Below are 17,736 nucleotides of genomic sequence, written 5' to 3'. Positions count from 1 at the left end.
CTGGCCGCTCTGGCATCAAGGCTAGTCTGCCTCTAACATCAAGTAGCAATTCAGCCAAAGTAACAATCTTATATTGTGATTTCCAAGTCAATTGTTGCAGAAATAAATGTAAACCCAACTGTACAGTACACGCTTCCAAGTACAGAGGGAATAAATGAAGTGATTTATGTAACATTAAGTAGACGTTGACATGCCAGGTTACATGGTTCTGTATCAAGCGCTGTAACCATTCAATTCTAATTTGATGATGTGGTAAGTGAACTCGTTTATTACAATTTCACATGCACTAACAGAGGGAATAATGGATAGATGGAAGACTATTAAATAATCCCATTACAAATTATAAAGGCATTTGAAATATGTTGATGCCCCTCCATGTTACTTCAACAATGGTAGAGATTTCTAAACCGAAACAATGTTAGCCTGCATTTGTAGACACGGCACCCCTTTGTTAGTTCTGTTTTAGTAATCTGGGTTTGGAGGGAAATGCCAGAGGATGTTTCCACCTCCACGCTGCATGCTGTCAACTAACTGTTCTCTTATGCCAGGTCAGGGGGAGGTCATGTTAGATAAGACTTGAGCGAAATGACGGAAGACTTTCATATTAAAGCTGCCCTTTTGTTCTTCTACTGTGTAAATGCTGTAGTGTTTACATTGTATTGAAATATGTCAAATGTAGACAAATTGTATCTTTATATGACTTGATCTTTATATGATATGATTGTTTGTTGTCAATAATTCTTTATTGATACTATTTCAATGTTTAGTGTACTGTAATAGACGTTTAACGTAATAGTACTAGGAGTAGCTAGAATATGTAGCATTGAGCTCTAAGACAGAGTGGAGGGAGAGTCTGCTGTGTTTTCTGCTGAGGTGACTCTTGGTTCTCTCTTGTCTTTAGATACCAGCCTGTTGATATCATTCAACCAACCAATCATGTATTGCCAGCCTCATTCGGGGATTCTGATTGGCACATTGTCACAGGCAACTCTCTTACCACCACCAATGAGTCCTCACGTAGAAAACCCTCACAGCATGAGCTGGAGAAACAGAGAATGCCAGGTGACTATTCTTTCTTCTCTTCTACCCGTTGTTAAAACTGACTGGCGCCGTGCCTTTCTTGTGTCTCCCTTTCCCCCCCCTTTTCTCGCTCTCCTTTCTTGCAGAGCATGACCTCCTGCGGCAGGAGCTGAATAACCGCTTCCTGGTTCAGAGTTCAGAGGGGCGGAGCCGGGGGCCGTCCTCCGCGGGGTCCCCGCTGGCCCCTGTGTCACTCCTGAGGGGAGCGTTTCACCAACACCAGCACATGCATCAGCACCAACACACCCACCAGCACACCTTCACGCCCTTCCCGCCCAGTCTGCCCCCGGCCGCCATCATTACTCCGCCCACCGCACCCCCCATGGTGCGAACCCCAGCCAGAAATGTGAGGATAAGTAAAGCTCCCATATACAGTACCTCAACCCCCCCCCCCCCCCCCCCTCTTCCTTGTCCCCCAAATCTCCAAACGACTCCCCTGGTCAGCCCTCTCCAGTAACCCCCCCCCCCCCCCCCGACTGATAGGGCCAGAGCCTGCCCTCCTTCCCCACCCAACATGTTACAGTAACAGTAACAGTGTGTTTTACTGAGGGCTGAGAAATAGGAGGCAGGGGCATAATCCTCACCACAACCCCATAATGAGTAGTCTCCCCTCCAACAGTACACATGTTTGTAGTGGTTCATCCTCAATGCTGAAACCAGACCTAACTCACAGACTGCTGCTACATATAATACTAGACGTTATGCTTTGGGACCAGAGTTTTACATGTGGGTTAGCCTATATAGATGGCCCCAAGCTTCATTGCTTTACAATGCACAAAGGCTCACAATATGCCCCTTTTCCTTTCCAAAAGGAAGCTTGCAGAAGCCATGCCATTCAATGTACGTCAGTACAGTTGATTCAATTTATTCATCATTCTCTCTCTGAACATGACATACATTTCGCCATTTCAAATGTTTTGCCCTGGAACAAAGGAGACCGATTGAAGGGAGTGTTTTTATTGTTTTCATATGGATGTGTTTTAAATGTTTTTGAATGTTCTGATTTCCCTGCACCGCAACAGAAACAAAAAGGGCCTTCCAACAGATGTGTTGCGTGACTGCGGTGCACTGGGGGCTTATGCTCAGCAATGACAAATTCAAAGCCTGTGGTTACACTCAATGACTTCATTCCAGATGAAAGGGAGTGACGTCATTCGGGCTGTTTTGATAATGCATAATTGCTTCCGTGCCTTTTCAACCGCCATCAGGCAAGGCACCGGCATCGAGTCAGCCAAGGGCAAAACATTGGCAGCTCTAGATCGGAAAAGTGTTCTCCGGAAAAGTTCTGAGTATTCATCCATCAATCATTTGGAATGCATATAGCAATCTGAGAAACCCATTCAGACAGGACTCGCATTTGTGCCCTTTCAACATTAGCCTAATAGATACAATCCATCATGTCATGACCCCTGATTAAGAGGCTAGGGCCCATTTAGAGCACTGGGAGCTCTTTGCTTTGTGGAATCTAACATGTCATAAAACCCAGGCAAAAGGCTTAGCTTATTTACAGTACATTACACAGCTATGTGATAAGCAGTCAGGGAGACTGTTTAGTTTGAGTCTCTTAGTCAAAAAGCATGTGTAGGCTGCTGTTATCCTCTTCTGTCTGCAGCTGATCCCTCCATGCCTCTATATGTCAGCCGGGCATTATTTATATGCACTCTGTTTGAAGAGGAAAAGAACTGGAGTTATTTTGTCCTCTTGCCAGTAGTGGTATTATGTGGTGTGTGGCTGTGTGCGTTCACTTCTTGATGTTGTGGCTGATGCATTGTTGCTACAATGGAATTTAAGGCTGTTAATGTATTATGTTTCGTTGAGACTGTTTTTACTTAACCCGTGTTGTTTTCTCTCTCTCCCTTCCCTCCAGTAGCATTGCAATTTCACTTCCATTTGACTGTTTAGAGAGGCACGAGTAATGTGGATGATGTGGTTGTTTTTAGTGTTGGTCATGAAGTGTGCAGTTGCATCGCATCGGCCCAGCTGTGCTCACTTTTGAGTGCTCCGTGTCATTTCAGCTACGTAACAGCCCTTGGCTAATAGCTGTAATTAATGAAATGATGAATCCTCTGTATTTGTTTATTGTTCTACACCCTCAAGCAGGTGGCCTTGCCAAATGGCAACAGTGAGTGTCTATTTTCCCCTCTGTCTTCTTAGGGAAAAGGAACATCCTTAATTGGTTAAAGATGAATTATTGAGCTTTAATTATCCAAAGCTGTTTACAATAAACCTCTGACAGGGCCCGTAAATTACAAAGCAGGAGTTTTATAGACAGCCATAAAGCCACCAGCGAGTGTTACTCCCCCGGTGTAAAACATTAAACAGGCCCGTGCTTCAGAAGGGGAGGAGGGGGTAGAGGGGGAGAAGGGGAGCTGACCAGTTGAATGTGCTCGGAAGCTGCCTCAGCATTTCCACTCAATAGGGTGTCTGTGTTTGATTTGGGCCAATTATCGCCCGCAAAAACAAACACGCTGCCCGCCGCGGTGGCCGTTCTCTGCGGCTGGATGTTGAATGGCCCCGCTTCACTGGGAGGCCCAGCCCAGTTAGAGAGAGGAGCTGTGCCGAGTGTGTTGAGCGAGAAAAACCGCCTCCTTTCCCGTTTACGTCGCAGGAGGGAGGCACACACACACACACACACAGATTTCACTGATTCATGTGCAACCCGTTTCTCTTCTTTATGTAAACCCAAACCAGCGGTGGCTTGCCAAGAAGGCTTTGTCAAAACACTTCCAAAAGTACATGCAAATGGTTTGTGTATTTACGGAATAGGAATAAGTTACTGTCAGTTGCAATTAGCCAGTTTCAAAATAGAGGAGCAGTATTGGCTTACATGAAGGCATACATAATCTGATACTGTATATGAGGCTATAGTCTTTCTGTTGAAATCCAAATGTCATTATTCCATTAGTCATAGGGTATGCTTCGGAAAAATGTTTCATTATATTAAACCATTTGAGGCTTCCAAAGTTATTTCAGTCCCATGCTGTACATGTCCACAACGAGCTCCCTTGCATGGAAAACATAGTCTGCCCAATTCAATTTCCCCTATAAAAGACTTACTGTTCGTATACCCACAGTTATATGATCTTGCGCATAGAATATTGACACGTCTCTGCGATTTTTCTTTCAGGTCTCTCTTTCTTTTGTCTCACACACTAAAATGACAACCCCCCCCCCCCCTCGTTAGTATATGTATCCCTGTGTGCTCCGTTTCGATAACAGAGATCATTGTAAAAACCCTACATCTGTCACAGCCAATTAGATTAACATTTCTCCAAATGTTCCACCCAATAAGAATCATAACTCAATCTTCTCGTTTTACACTGGGGCCTTTTTGTAAGGTAAGGAGGGCTCCCCCCGCCCAAGTATAGTACTGTATCTACACCTAACTCCATGGCTGTTTTTCTGTGGTGCAGACGAATTGGAAAATCATGTCTCCCTAATTGTGGGAGTCCATTTGATTAGTCATATCGCTGATGATTTAACGCCATCTCCGTCTGCCATTCGGCCAGCCAAGCGCATGCTAAATGAATCAAACTCATTACCCCAGAATGCTCAGTGTTTTCTTTAAGCCAGCTGCTGTCAAACGTGGGCTTATGATCTGACTGGTGTACTGAACTTCCTCTCTCCTGTGTTGTTGTGTCACTGAATAGGTGTAATGAGTCCAAATTGTGTTTCACTGTATTCCTTTGTTGGTCTTCGGTTCATAGATGCAGAGTTCCTGTTGTTGTTATTGGTCAATTTGGCATCACTGACGTATTGCTGTCTTTTCCTTCTTTTTTTGCAGTTCGACAAATACGCTCCAAAACTGGACAGTCCATTCATTAGACATTCAAATGTAAGTAACCCTATTTATTCCTTTCAACCTCCATCACCATGCCTTTAGTATGTTTTCTATCAAATATTTACTGTGGTTAGGTAGTTTGGAGATAGGAAAATATCAATTTCTTCTTCTGCACGTGTTGAAGTATGTGTGGGGTTTGTCTCTATGTGTCTTGTTGTAATCTGTTTTAAGAGGTGGTTTTGTGTCTCCTCCATGTAGTTCTTCCCCTCCTACCCCCCCACAATGCTCCCCCACTCAGGACCCTTCAGCTCACTGCAAGGAGCCTTCCAGCCCAAGGTTAGCCCCACAGACCTACACACACATGTATTGCAGACGAACACACATACAAAATACAGTACCTGCTTTTACTCATCCACTCGCACAAAGCAAGTCCATTGTACGCACCCAGACATACACATGTATCCGAACTCGTTCCCTAACCCACACAGGACAAAAACCCCATACGCAGAAATAAACGAGCACCTGGTTTTTCACAAACGCCCCCGCGCTGGCAACTTACCATTCTCTCGACGTCTCACCCAAGAAATGAGGATAGAATCAGGGGGTCTGAATAGCACCAAAGCCTTACTTTTCATTCTGTGTACAGGGCAGCAGACAGCTGCGTTTGAATTGAACCGGCCTGATAAATCTGCTCCTGCTTCTTTTTTCCCCAATTATGGACTATGCAAACAAGGCCTGTCTCTAAGCTGGCTGGGCCTGAGCCGCCAGCCACCGCGCCGCGCTGCACTGTGCAGGGGGAGATAAGCAGCAGCCGTGTGTGTGCGTGTGCGTGGGTGCGTGTGCGTGTGCGTGTGTGTGTATGTGTGTGTGTGTGTGTGTGTCGATCAGGGCCTGGCAGGCGCCCAATAGGCTCTGACCCTGTTGTAAGCCACCAATCAAAGCTGGCCTAAATCCCCTGGTCTTATTCCCCACAGGCTCTATTATGGATGCCTTTTGTTGGCTGCCTCCAGATGGTTAGAGTGCAGTACAGTTAGCCCCCTCCATCCCTCCATTCACCACCTAAATCCCCCCCCCCCCCCCCCGCTGGGCACCACTGAGCAGCAGGAGAGGGGTTGAAGGATAGAGGGGTTGGAGGGTGGTCTGGTGCTAGTGGTGGTCAGAGTACAGTACACCACCTTAATCCCCCCACTGAGGAGGTAGAAGGGTGACGGATGGAAGGTGTGGTGCTAGGGGTTACAGGGATCACCTAGTACTCTGGGATGGATTACGATGGCTGATCTAGGCATTCTGGTTCTTCTAGACCTCAAAGATATCCTTTGCGGCCTTTATCTGACACTGCACCGGAGCCCTTAAAGGAGTGCTAGCCATTGACGTCACGTACAGTTTCTAGCTGCAGAGACTCTTTGTCGTGAATCAATGCAGAAGAGCCAATGTTTTTTTGAGTGTGTACTGGTTTGCTTATGTTGTGCTTCAGTCTGTGCAGAGTCCCTATTTCCCACCATCTTTGTAACACTTTTGCTTGGCCTCTTTCTCTCCTCCATATCTCGCTCTCGTTCTATCTCTTTATCCTCTGTTTTAGTCCTCCAACCCCATAGACGTAGCCTCCCGTCCGGGGGCAGTACCTCACACACTCCTACAGAAGGACCCACGGGTTAGTAGACTACAGGCCCTGGTTGTCCCTCGAAAGCACCAAGCACACACTTTTCTGTCAACAATAGAGATTCATTCAATTTATTTGGTTGTTGATTGTTATGTCTGTGGGTTCATAATGGCTCATATTTTCTCATCTTGACGCAGGTATCAGATCCTTTCAGGACATCAGTCAGAGTAAGAGATGGTTTCATTTTCCTTTCATGCACTGTCAAATCAAGTACAGTACCGTCGTGTCATAGCATTGAGTAAATTCTACAGTACCGTCGTGTCATAGCATTGAGTAAAATCTACAGTACCGTCGTGTCATAACATTGATTAAATTCTACAGTATCGTCATGTCATAGCATTGAGTAAATTCTACAGTACCATCGGGTCATAACATTGAGTAAATTCTACAGTACCATCATGTCATAACATTGAGTAAATTCTACAGTACCATCGTGTCATAGCATTGAGTAAATTCTACAGTACCATCGTGTCATAGCATTGAGTAAATTCTACAGTACCATCGTGTCATAACATTGAGTAAATTCTACAGTACCGTCGTGTCATAACATTGATTAAATTCTACAGTACCATCGTGTCATAACATTGAGTAAATTCTACAGTACCATCGTGTCATAACATTGAGTAAACTCTACAGTACCGTCGTGTCATAACATTGAGTAAATTCTACAGCACCGTCGTGTCATAACATTGAGTAAATTCTACAGCACCATCGTGTCATAACATTGAGTAAATTCTGCAGTACAGTCGTGTCATAACATTGAGTAAATTCTACAGTACCGTCGTGTCATAGCATTGAGTAAATTCTACAGTACCGTCGTGTCATAACATTGAGTAAATTCTACAGTACCATCATGTCATAACATTGAGTAAATTCTACATTATCATTGTGTCATAGCATTGAGGTTTTGGGTCTGACCTCGAGTCTTTTGCGTATTTCCAGAAACCTGGCAAGTGGTGTGCGGTGCACGTCCAGATTGCCTGGCAGATCTACCACCATCAGCAGAAGATGAAGGTGGGCCAGCTGTCTCTGTCTCTGTGTGTGTGTGTGTGTGTGTGTGTGTGTGTGTGTGTGTGTGTGTGTGTGTGTGTGTGTGTGTGCCCGCGTGCGTGTGTGTGTGTGCGCACGTGTGTGTGTGTGTGTGCACGTGTCTGAGTGCGTGTGTGTGTTTCTGTCTGTATCTTGGGTGGCAGAAGGAGGTCAGGGGAAGGGGGGGGAAGGGCTGTGTTTTCCTTTCCAGAGGATTCCTATTTTTCTGTATCTAGTTAAGCAGTGGCCATTTTGGTTGTGGCTTGGAAAACTCCTGTTGTCTCTGTCATGGTGTCACTGTCATAGGCACCCTGTCCTCATGGGGTTTAGTGGGCCTAATCAGCTTACACTGATGTTGTTATGACACAGTATGTGTTGGGGATCTAGTGGCATTATATATGTTGTCACCCCTCTCTGATCTCACACAGTGATTATATTACTGATTATAGCAGATTACAAGTCCCTCCTTGAGCTATGACAGTGCTGGCATCAATTATTGTTAATTACTTACATATGCAAACACTGACAGTTCCTCTGTTTCTTTTCTTCCTCCTCCTATCTTTTCTTTATATTTTTTATTTCACCTCCTTTGTGTTCTCTCTCTCTCTCTCTCTCTCTCTCTCTCTCTCTCTCTCTCTCTCTCTCTCTCTCTCTCTCTCTCTCTCTCCCCCCCCCCTCTGCCACCCCCCTCCCTCTTGCTAACAGCAGATGCAGGTAGACCCTCACAAATTGGACATGAATGGAAAGCTGGACCTGTTCAGTCGTCCCCCCGCCCCAGGGGTGTTTCCTGGGTTCCCCTACACCCACGACCTGGCACGACCCATGTTCTCCTCCACAGGTCAGTACAGGGTTCATCGTCAGCCACCCAGCACAGGGCACAGAAGGAATCTTTTGTGGACGGAGGAGGGAGGGTGCAGACCATTTTGTGGGGATCGCGCTACAGACGTGCTGCAGCACCCTCAGCACCCCTACTTCCCACGGCTATGGTTGTATTCTATTCTCCTTTACCTACAGCTGACCCCTTGCTCTGGCCAAACGCTACGCCACGCCCGCGAACGTTCGTTTTTTTCTCCGCATTGACTCTGGATCTGAGTACCTCCCCAATGATTTGTAGAACGCAAACACGTTCGAACCGTTCCGATGGGTCGGGCCAGAGCCAGAACACATGGGTCAAGCGGCATTTTGAAACGTCGTCATTGGCTTGGTTACTCCGATTGGTTAGAGACGATCCGACATCTGATGACTTTGTTTTGTACAACACCCCTCATTTGGACGTCACCACAAACGACTTCAAGGTCTCAGACTGAAGCATGTAGCGAACATAGAGCAGCGGAAGAACTCACGTTGAGTCGTCAGGCAACAGCTGACCCTAGTTGAAGTGCTGTTGTTGTAAATGTTGTTCCAGACTGCGTCAGATGTGGACATGAATATGGATGCTTCTCTATGTGTGTCTCTCAAATAGCACCCTATTCCCTACATAGTGCACTGCTTTTGACCAGGGCTGGGTGCCATTTGGAACACAATCTGTGTGATAATTGACTGGTAGAACCTGCCTTGAAGGGCAACATGGAGGCGGATGCCCTTTAGCTTGTAATTATGCAGTATTGTATCACCGTGTATGGGCTTGTAATTGGCTCGTTCATTAACCATTCATGATATATGGGTGAAGAGCGTTTTGTAAGAGAGGTCAACGTCTGTTTATAACAAAGCGCCCCCATCCACACACACACGCTCACGTGAAACTATTAAATGTTATGGTAATTTCTATCAAGTCTTTCTCAACCAGCCACTATGAAACATCAGATATCCTCTGTATTTTTGGTGGTTTGAATGTTTATCCAATTAGCATTGCTACTGTAAAATATTGATTACTTTCCACATTTAAAAGATCAGTATTAGCCATTCTTTTTCAGTCTGGAGCATGTCAGAGGTCACAGGGTTAAAGGTCACCATAGAGCTGACTCAGGGTGGTTTATTTGGGGGCGCTCTCCTCTCAGTCAGACCTACCTCTGAATAGATGCCTAGTTCGAGGGTGTGACAGATGGCTGCTGTAGCGCTACTAAATGAGTGGACACACTGAGGTAACATGGTTTCTCACCCTCTCTCTCCTCCCATAGGTTCTGGCCATCCGGCCGCCTCCCCGTACGGCCCCTCCCCCCACCACAGTGGCTTCCTGCCTCCCAGCCACTTGGCAGGTAAGTGTAAGTAGCACCACATTTTACATTCACTTTTTTCCTTTTTCCTCTCTCACAGTTTTGCACTCGTATTGAGAATACTTCTACAGTCACTAGGGCATAGGGTTGCGAAGGGAGGGTATATTACTGATAACTTTCTAAGTTTACCAGTAAACGACCAATGTTTTGGTAACTTTTAAGTTTCGGGGGGAATTTTATCACATGATATCTGGTTGCCTTTTTGGGTACTGGAATTATCTCTGGCCCTTTGTGTGGCCTTATTACATTTAGAAATATGTAAAATAATCAAATAAGATTAAAGAAAATGTATTAATAGAATGACAACGCTGTGAAACATTATCCTAACTATAAATCATCAACTTACTGCTGTTTAATATGAGACTTTCAGCATGAAATATCATTTTTTACACACTTTTATTTACTTTACTATGTCAATATGTTTTTGCTGTAAATCAGAGCTCAAAACTGGGACCAAAACACTTGCATTTGTGACCCAGTGCAACACCAATTTTTTATTGGTCTCTAAGGTGCAAGTCGCGTTAGATTTTGGTTCACAATTCGCCTTTATTTAAAAAAATTAAAAAAAGATTTATTCCAGAAGAGGACTGGCCACCCTCATAGCCTGGTTCCTCTCTAGGTTTCTTCCTAGGTTTTGGCCTTTCTAGGGAGTTTTTCCTTGCCACCGTGCTTCTTCACCTGCATTGCTTGCTGTTTGGGGTTTTAGGCTGGGTTTCTGTACAGCACTTTGAGATATCAGCTGATTTAAGAAGGGCTATATAAATACATTTGATTTGATTTGATTTGATTCAAACAGCAATGGGGTATGAATCTTTGTGATGCGCAATTCAGTCATCATGCCCTGTTTGAATGAACTTTTCTAAAGGCTTTCCCAATTAAATTTGACTGCAAAGTGAATGATATCAAGATGATTTGTATCAATCCCGGGGCATTTGTTTAGTGAACTCTGCCATCACATGTAGCCCACACTGTACATTACAAAGACACTGTCTCTTGCTAGGCACGCAATTACATTTCAGTCATTTAGAAGACACCCTTATCCAGAGCGAGTTACAAGAGCAATTAGGGTTAAGTGCCTTGCTCAAGGGCACACTGACAGATTTTCCACCTAGTAAGTTCTGGGACTCGAACCAGCGACCTTTCGGTTATTGGCCCAATGCTCTTAACTGCTAGGCTACCTGCCACCCTACAATTGATTTAAAGGGGGTGGATTTGCCACCCTACCTGCCACCCTACAATTGATTTAAAAAAATTTGGGGGTGGATTTGTTCTTAGACCTCAAAAGTGATCTCCTTATAGGGCCCTACAACTGTAGAGTGACTGTTCAAAATCACAAATAATAACAGCCTTTTTGAGATTGTGCAAAGGTTTTATTTTTTTCCCTCCAAACAAGCAATGTAAATATGATATTGTCAATTTATAATGTAGGTCATTATAGGCTTTAGGCTACTTGCTCAGCCCGCAAATTAAAGTTAGCATTTAAATGATGCACGCGTCATCCGCTTTCCAGTGCCACTATTGTTTTCATTCGGGCCAGTAGCTTTCAGTTGGCACTGCAAGGGCATAATTTAAAAGATGGCTAGTTATTATTAGCCTGGTTCTGTATGAAATGCAGGTACATTATTGGACTCAGGTCAGATCATTATCGTCGCTCAGTGGTAAAAAATGTATGCAACCAAATCATGTGCTGGTGCCATCAACTGAAAAAGTTGGTAGCACCAGTGCCACCAGTAAAAGAAAGTAAGTCTAGAGCCCTGTAAATGTTTTGGCAACAAACTGGTGGCAGTTGTGAAACAAGTCAGTGGTTGGAAGTGTGCCATTGTTGATTAGATGCTTTTTTCATTAATTAGGCTATTTTCTCTTGAGCCATATGGCCTATCCACTAGAAACTCTAAGACAATATGGACACGGATAAAAAACAAATACTATATATTAATATATATTTTTTCAGTTATTGAAGTATAAATTGCCAAAGTTACCATAGATTGCCATAGATTCCCTGTTAATTACCAAAATTACTGAAAGTCCCGGTAACTTTGGTAAATAACCAGTAGTTTTGCAACCCTACTACGGCATTTGATAACATAGCCCTTTGTTGATTGGAAACGAAGTTCACTTGAAGGTTATAATCGGCATTTAGAGGTCCTTAGTTAGCTAGTGAGGTCATCCTATTGCTCCATTTCTTGCACTGAATTTTACTTTCGGGCTGTGTATAGAGAGCCCTCCCCCTGTGATTCATAAAATACACCCTTGAATAACCCTCCTTCCTGTACTAATGTGGATGGAAGGCCACTCTGGGCTTGTTGAGGTAGTATTTCTAATCCCCGAACTTTATTTTCCAGCCCCTTTGTTCAAGTGAAGATTTTTCACTGCACAACACTCCTGTCTTATTTCATACTGTCTTGGACAGAGGCAGATGGCCTCAGCAAATATAACATTTTACCTTGAGGCTTCTTTCTATAGCATCTTCAAGTGTTGCTCGTCTATTACACAGACAAATAGAGGTTTTTGTATTCTTCTGTATTTCCTATCAAAGATGTTGTTTGGCTTCAGTGCAGCAAGGTGATTTCATGGGATAAGCTCTTGAGTCAATCCAATTTGAGTTTATAAACACCTGGTGCACAGGGGGGGAAATGTTATTACACCCCTCAAAGATTTTGGGTGAAATTCCTGCCCAAAGAACGAACTCAAGTGTGACTCGGCAGGAATGATTTTCTAGCTGTTGTTTGCTGATAAATTGACAAACCGTGGCATTGCATTCACCACAGAGTGGAAGACTTTCAAAACTAGATTAAAGGATCATTCAGCATTGATATATCCTCAGTAGTTTTCCATTGTGTCTTCTTGACAGTCTTCCTCAATCTTGAAATATTGATAATGTTGTCTCCTGATTCCTCCGGTAGGTATGCATACCTTTCCATTTTTAGTTCCATGTAAACTGTGACCAGGTTTAACTAAGGCACTTAGTTAAAAGCTCTACGTTAAAAGCTCTACGTAGAATGATAAAGGTTTATTCGGGTTAGAACCATTTTTTAAATCCAAGCGGAACCTTTTTCACCCAACGAAGAACCCTTTAACAACCCTTGAACCTGGATTCAAAAAGGGTTCTCCTACAGGTACAGCCGAAGATCCCCATGGTTTTAGGTAGATCATTTTTTTCTCAGAGTGTGCAGGTTAAAATGGAAGCATGAAACACTGAAGCCTCTGTAAAAACTAGTAGACAAACATTCTCCTTTCAAGCAGCTATGTGCCTGACTGTACAGACTCCAGACTAGTATGGCACATTGCACATATCAAATCCCCTTTCCATTTGTAGTCCAGCTCCAACCTATACCCCATCATACTCCCTAGCATCAGGATCAGAGATCAAAGGCTTTCCGCTCCATTACGGACAGTGTGGGAGTAAATCCAGTGTCCAAGAGGCGTGAGTGGCCAGAGCAGGCAGCCAGCCTCGCTAGCTAGCTACATACAGTAGGATTAGAGGAAGTAGTATGGCAGCGCTAGAAAACACAGAGCTCCGCTTGTAAGAGAAAAGCCGAGTGGAACGAGTGGTCGGGCTCCTCCAGCCAGCTCAGCTAATCCCTGTTTGGCATTTTGCAGATCCTTTCAGTCGCTCCAGTACCTTTGGCGGCCTCGGCAACCTTTCAACCAGTGCCTTCGGAGGATTAGGCAACCCCTCGCTTGGTAAGCGCCGACCCCCCCCCCCCCCCCCCGCCCCCCACGGCCAGACACAGCGCAGCTCAGCTTTAGACCACAGGGAAGGGCCAGGAAGGAAAGAAATCAAGGCACTTAGCGCTGCATCAAATGCCAAAATAAAACTAGCACAGGGAGGAGCAAAAAGGCAGGCAGCACAGCGGCAGAACAGCACAGCTCTCTCTCTCTCTCTCTCCCCCCTGCTCTCCCCCCTCCCCACTAGCTTGGCTTCAATCTGACAGCAACACTGCCAACGCACACAGCACTCACAGGCTTGCTGTTTGGTTGCTATTCATGTATTAATTATTCTACAAGCCCCCTCATCGCCACTGTGGAGGACTCTCCCTCTCACCCTCTCTCTCTCTCCCTCTTCCTCTCCATCTCTCTCATATTCTCCTCTGCCAAATCATTTCCCCTGTAGCGAAATGGATGTCAGTGAAATAGACACGCTATGGAATGCTAAGGTCTCCCTGGCTTTTCACAACCCTCACCCCCAGAGGGAAATTGATTACACCCCCATCCACTCCCCTATCCAGTAAAAAGGCCCTGAGAATGAGGAGTGAATTGGGGAGCAGAGCAGAGTAGGGCCCTTGGTCCAAGCAGCAAGAAGCGCAAAGGGGAAAGCCATTAACCTTGCCAGTCTTTGTAAAAGAGCTCTTTGCAGCAAGAGACCGCTCAGAACCCTCAGGACAAAGACAAAGTTGCTTTTGTGTAGATTTTCTTTATTTCCTCGTCTTCAGTCTCTTCATCTGATGTTCTGTGTCCAGGAGGGGGTTTAGTTTGTTTTGCTCACGCTCTTTTCTCCATGTCTCCTCTCCTTAAGGCTCCAACAGTATCTTTGGCCATAAAGAGGGCCCAGGGGGCCTGCCAGGCTTCGGCAGCCCCCACCACGATACCTGGAACAGGCTCCACCGGACCCCACCCTCCTTCCCCACCCCGCCGCAGTGGCCCAAGTCTGCAGACACGGAGCGCAGCAACTCAGTCAACAGCCACGAGCGAGAGAGAGAACGAGAGAGGGAACGGGAGAGGGAGAGAGAACGGGAGAGAGAACGGGAGAAAAGGGATTCATCCATCAGCAAGGAGGAGAAGGATAAAGACAGGTGTGTATTCTATATGAGTACAACTCCGAATCATTTCCATTAGTTGTAAGTAACACAAATTGTTGTGTTATTTGAATACACATTTTCATGCACACATATTTCCCCCCCCCCAAAACTATTTCCACCCTTCTACACTTCTGATAAAAGCATATTTTTATTTTGTTTGTGTCCCTCACAGAGATTCAATTGATGGTAACCGTCACTCGAACCGTTCATCCCCTGCGTCGGCCCAAACCAGCTACCAGATCAGCAGCCTGATCCGCTCTAACAGCCAGAACTCCAGTGACTCTGGTCGCCGCCACAGCGCCAGTGTGGATCGGGTCCGGGAGGGCGAGAAGGAGCTCGTGGAGCGCCACCGAGAGGCAGCCATTCTGGTGGACGTCAAGGTGAAGGAGAGCCGCTCCCCTGGAGGAGGGAAGGAGGTGACCGACAGAGACAGACGCTCGTCAGAGGACTCCATCAAACCAGCCCACCGCACGCCCTCTCCCTACCCCAAGGCTGTCCTATCTGAGACAGGAATGAAGATGGCTGGTGGTCCCCCACCCACTCTACTCAAGGACGGGGACAGGGACAGGAAGGAGGGTCCCCCGTCCTCTGGGGGGGACCTGCTGCTGCACAAGGTGAAGAACGACATGAAGATCAAGGAGGAGCGCAAAGAGGACCAGGAGGTGATGGTGGTGAGCTCCGAGCCTGCCCCTCAGCCTGCTCCTCCTCCTCAACCTCTACCTCCTCCACCTCCCCAGCCCGGTCACCACCACCACCACCACCACCACCCTCCTCTGTCCCAGCAGCCTCCTCCCCCCTCCCCACGCTGCAGTGACTTGCCCACCCACGGCTCCCTGCACGGGGTGCACATGGCCCACTCCCTGCCCCTCTCCATGAGCGCCATGCACCAGATGGGCAGTCTCAACGTGCTGGACCGGGCCCGCATGGCTCCCTTTATGGGGGTGAGCCCCCTGGCTGCTGCTGCAGGGAGGGACCGGATGCCCCACCAAGCCTTCCCTTGGGACCCACTGAGGGAGGCCTACCGCAACCTGGACCTGCAGCGCAGGATGGACTTTCAGCTGAGGGCTGAGCAGGCCCAGCGCTTCCCCAGCATGTACGAGCAGGAGCGGGCTTACCGGGAGAGAGAGGCACACGACTACTCCCACCATGAGCACATGCTGGAGGTACGGCGGGAGCACGAGAGGATGAGGCAACAGGCAGAGGAAAGAGAGCGCCAGCACCTGAGGGAGGAGCTGGACCGAGCGCGGCTTCACCAGCTGCACCAGTCCCCCATGGAGGGACACCTGCCACACATGCCCCCCTTCATGCCCCACCTGGGCGGCATGCCCTACCCCAGACTCAGCCCCTCCACCGGACACAACGGCCTGCTAAACCGGACGCCCCCCACCGCTGCCCTTAGCGCCCCCCCTCCCCTAGTGTCTGCGGGCAGCACCAGAGCAGCCTCCCCCAGAAGGACTACCCCCCTCACCACCCAGGACCCCCGAGATTACTCCCCCTCCCGCAACCCCAAAGAAGTGGAGGCACGGTAGCTTAACATAACAGACAAAGGACGTGAATGCTTAAAAAGGCGCACTCCCCAATTTGGAACCTTCTAGAGAGAACAAGATGCACTGCTTTTCAATGGAGAAAGGCATAAGTAAAAGAGAAAACAGTATGATTGTACAAAGTAAAGATTTGTAAGGGTGAAGAAGCACATGCCATGCTTTTATTTTATATGGACAGGCTGATGAGAATGTTGGTTAGAAGAACACGAATCAAAAAGTATGTGTATGTTAGTTTCCGACTTAAAATTTGATATTAATATATTAATCCAAAACCTTTTGTTGATTTTTCCGTGAAAAGTGAGATTCTGATTGAAAAGAGAGATTCTGATTGAAATTAGTTTGTACATTTCCTATCCTTGTTCCATGTATAGACATCATTTTTATGAATTTGTATTTTGTGCATTAGTCAATTTTTTTCAATATTTATCCCAGTCCATGATGATGCTCCACAGTGGATGATGCTCCACAGTGGATGACGCTCCACAGTTTTTACCCAGTAATTTAACCTCATGGTACCTGAAAATACTCATAAATGATCATGTACAAAGTTACATTAAAGATTTGTTGCATTTTATTTGGTTTGCCTTTGAGATATGCAGACAAATATATATTACGAGGTCTTTGTTCGGTCTCTGTAAAGAAGAATTAGTGTATAAAAAAAAAAATGACAATGTAAATTTATTAGGCTTTTTAAATGTTTCTAGAAAAACAAATGAAATCAAAACAGAACCACTTCCCGGTTGTAAACCATGGTAACAGACGAGCCTGTCCAATGGGAGGGAAGGAGGGCGGGCATCAGAAGGGGGCCTGGAATGATCTTCTGCAATCTATGCAAAGAGGCACTGAGCACCCCGATGGAGAGCCACCTGGAATGGAATGGACTGTTGGATAATGTTGATTCTGTGAGAGGAACTTGGATTAACTCAACATGTTTTTCTTTCCAATCAGGGGACATGGAATTAAACCTACAGACTTCCTGGTTACAGATAAACTGTACCAGAAGCTTACAATACAGCCCCAGTGACAGCAAAGGAAGACACGTTTGATTGGGCGGCAATAGGACTTTCTCTGTCGACCGTTGTGGTGTTGTGCAGTTGTTTTTCTTAGACTTGTATACAAAACAAGTAGAGTTTTAGGCGTGCAAAAAAATGAAAACGAACATTCATGTACGGAATAAAGTTTGGACCTAATACCTGCATTATATCGCTTTTTATTCACATTCAGGATCATTCTCTGAAACCAGGGTTACTGGATGTTAACCCCTTCTAAATGTAAAATGGTGACATAACAATAATACACAAATCACTGAAGGAAACAGTTTTTCATAGATTTGCCAATACTGCCAGTATCTTAGCTTGTTCGTTTCATTTAACAAATTTCTAACAAATCCTAAATGAAATACAGTGCAGTAGCCAAGTATCTAAAGCCAAGGGGGGGTTCTGTTCTTCTGAACATTTGACAGTCATCTCACAGGGATTAGCTGCAGGGCTCTCACAGCTCTCCTGGGGGATCGATGGGTTTGGGGAGAGGAAAGGCAATAGAGGGTGGGACTAATAGGACATTGATTTTGTAAGAAAGCAGATTTTTAGTGTTTGTGTTGCAGCTAACCACTATTGACTGGAGGCCGAGC

At 45.9% G+C, this 17,736-nt stretch overlaps 1 protein-coding gene across 8 annotated transcripts in view; it reads left to right on the top strand.

Moving 5' to 3' along the window:
- Positions 1 to 17,296, top strand: part of LOC139576586 (autism susceptibility gene 2 protein-like) — a 381,761-nt gene extending 364,465 nt beyond the window's left edge. For 3 of the 8 annotated variants that reach the window (XM_071402844.1, XM_071402840.1, XM_071402843.1), the window contains 11 exons: positions 1,167 to 1,426; positions 4,865 to 4,915; positions 5,120 to 5,197; positions 6,441 to 6,512; positions 6,659 to 6,688; positions 7,464 to 7,535; positions 8,256 to 8,388; positions 9,668 to 9,751; positions 13,364 to 13,447; positions 14,280 to 14,556; positions 14,735 to 17,296. In XM_071402844.1, coding sequence (XP_071258945.1) covers positions 1,167 to 1,426; positions 4,865 to 4,915; positions 5,120 to 5,197; positions 6,441 to 6,512; positions 6,659 to 6,688; positions 7,464 to 7,535; positions 8,256 to 8,388; positions 9,668 to 9,751; positions 13,364 to 13,447; positions 14,280 to 14,556; positions 14,735 to 16,091 — 2,498 coding nt within the window. In that variant the 3' untranslated portion in view covers positions 16,092 to 17,296. Of the gene's footprint in view, positions 1 to 901; positions 1,063 to 1,166; positions 1,427 to 4,864; positions 4,916 to 5,119; positions 5,198 to 6,440; positions 6,513 to 6,658; positions 6,689 to 7,463; positions 7,536 to 8,255; positions 8,389 to 9,667; positions 9,752 to 13,363; positions 13,448 to 14,279; positions 14,557 to 14,734 lie in introns of all 8 variants that reach the window. The other 5 variants (XM_071402841.1, XM_071402842.1, XM_071402847.1 and 2 more) reach the window with 5 other exon arrangements.
- Positions 17,297 to 17,736: the final 440 nt, after the last annotated feature.

This window comes from Salvelinus alpinus, chromosome 5, assembly GCF_045679555.1.
Source record: "Salvelinus alpinus chromosome 5, SLU_Salpinus.1, whole genome shotgun sequence".
Taxonomy (NCBI): Eukaryota; Metazoa; Chordata; class Actinopteri; order Salmoniformes; family Salmonidae; genus Salvelinus; species Salvelinus alpinus.
This window is presented reverse-complemented; position numbering and strand designations above follow the sequence as displayed.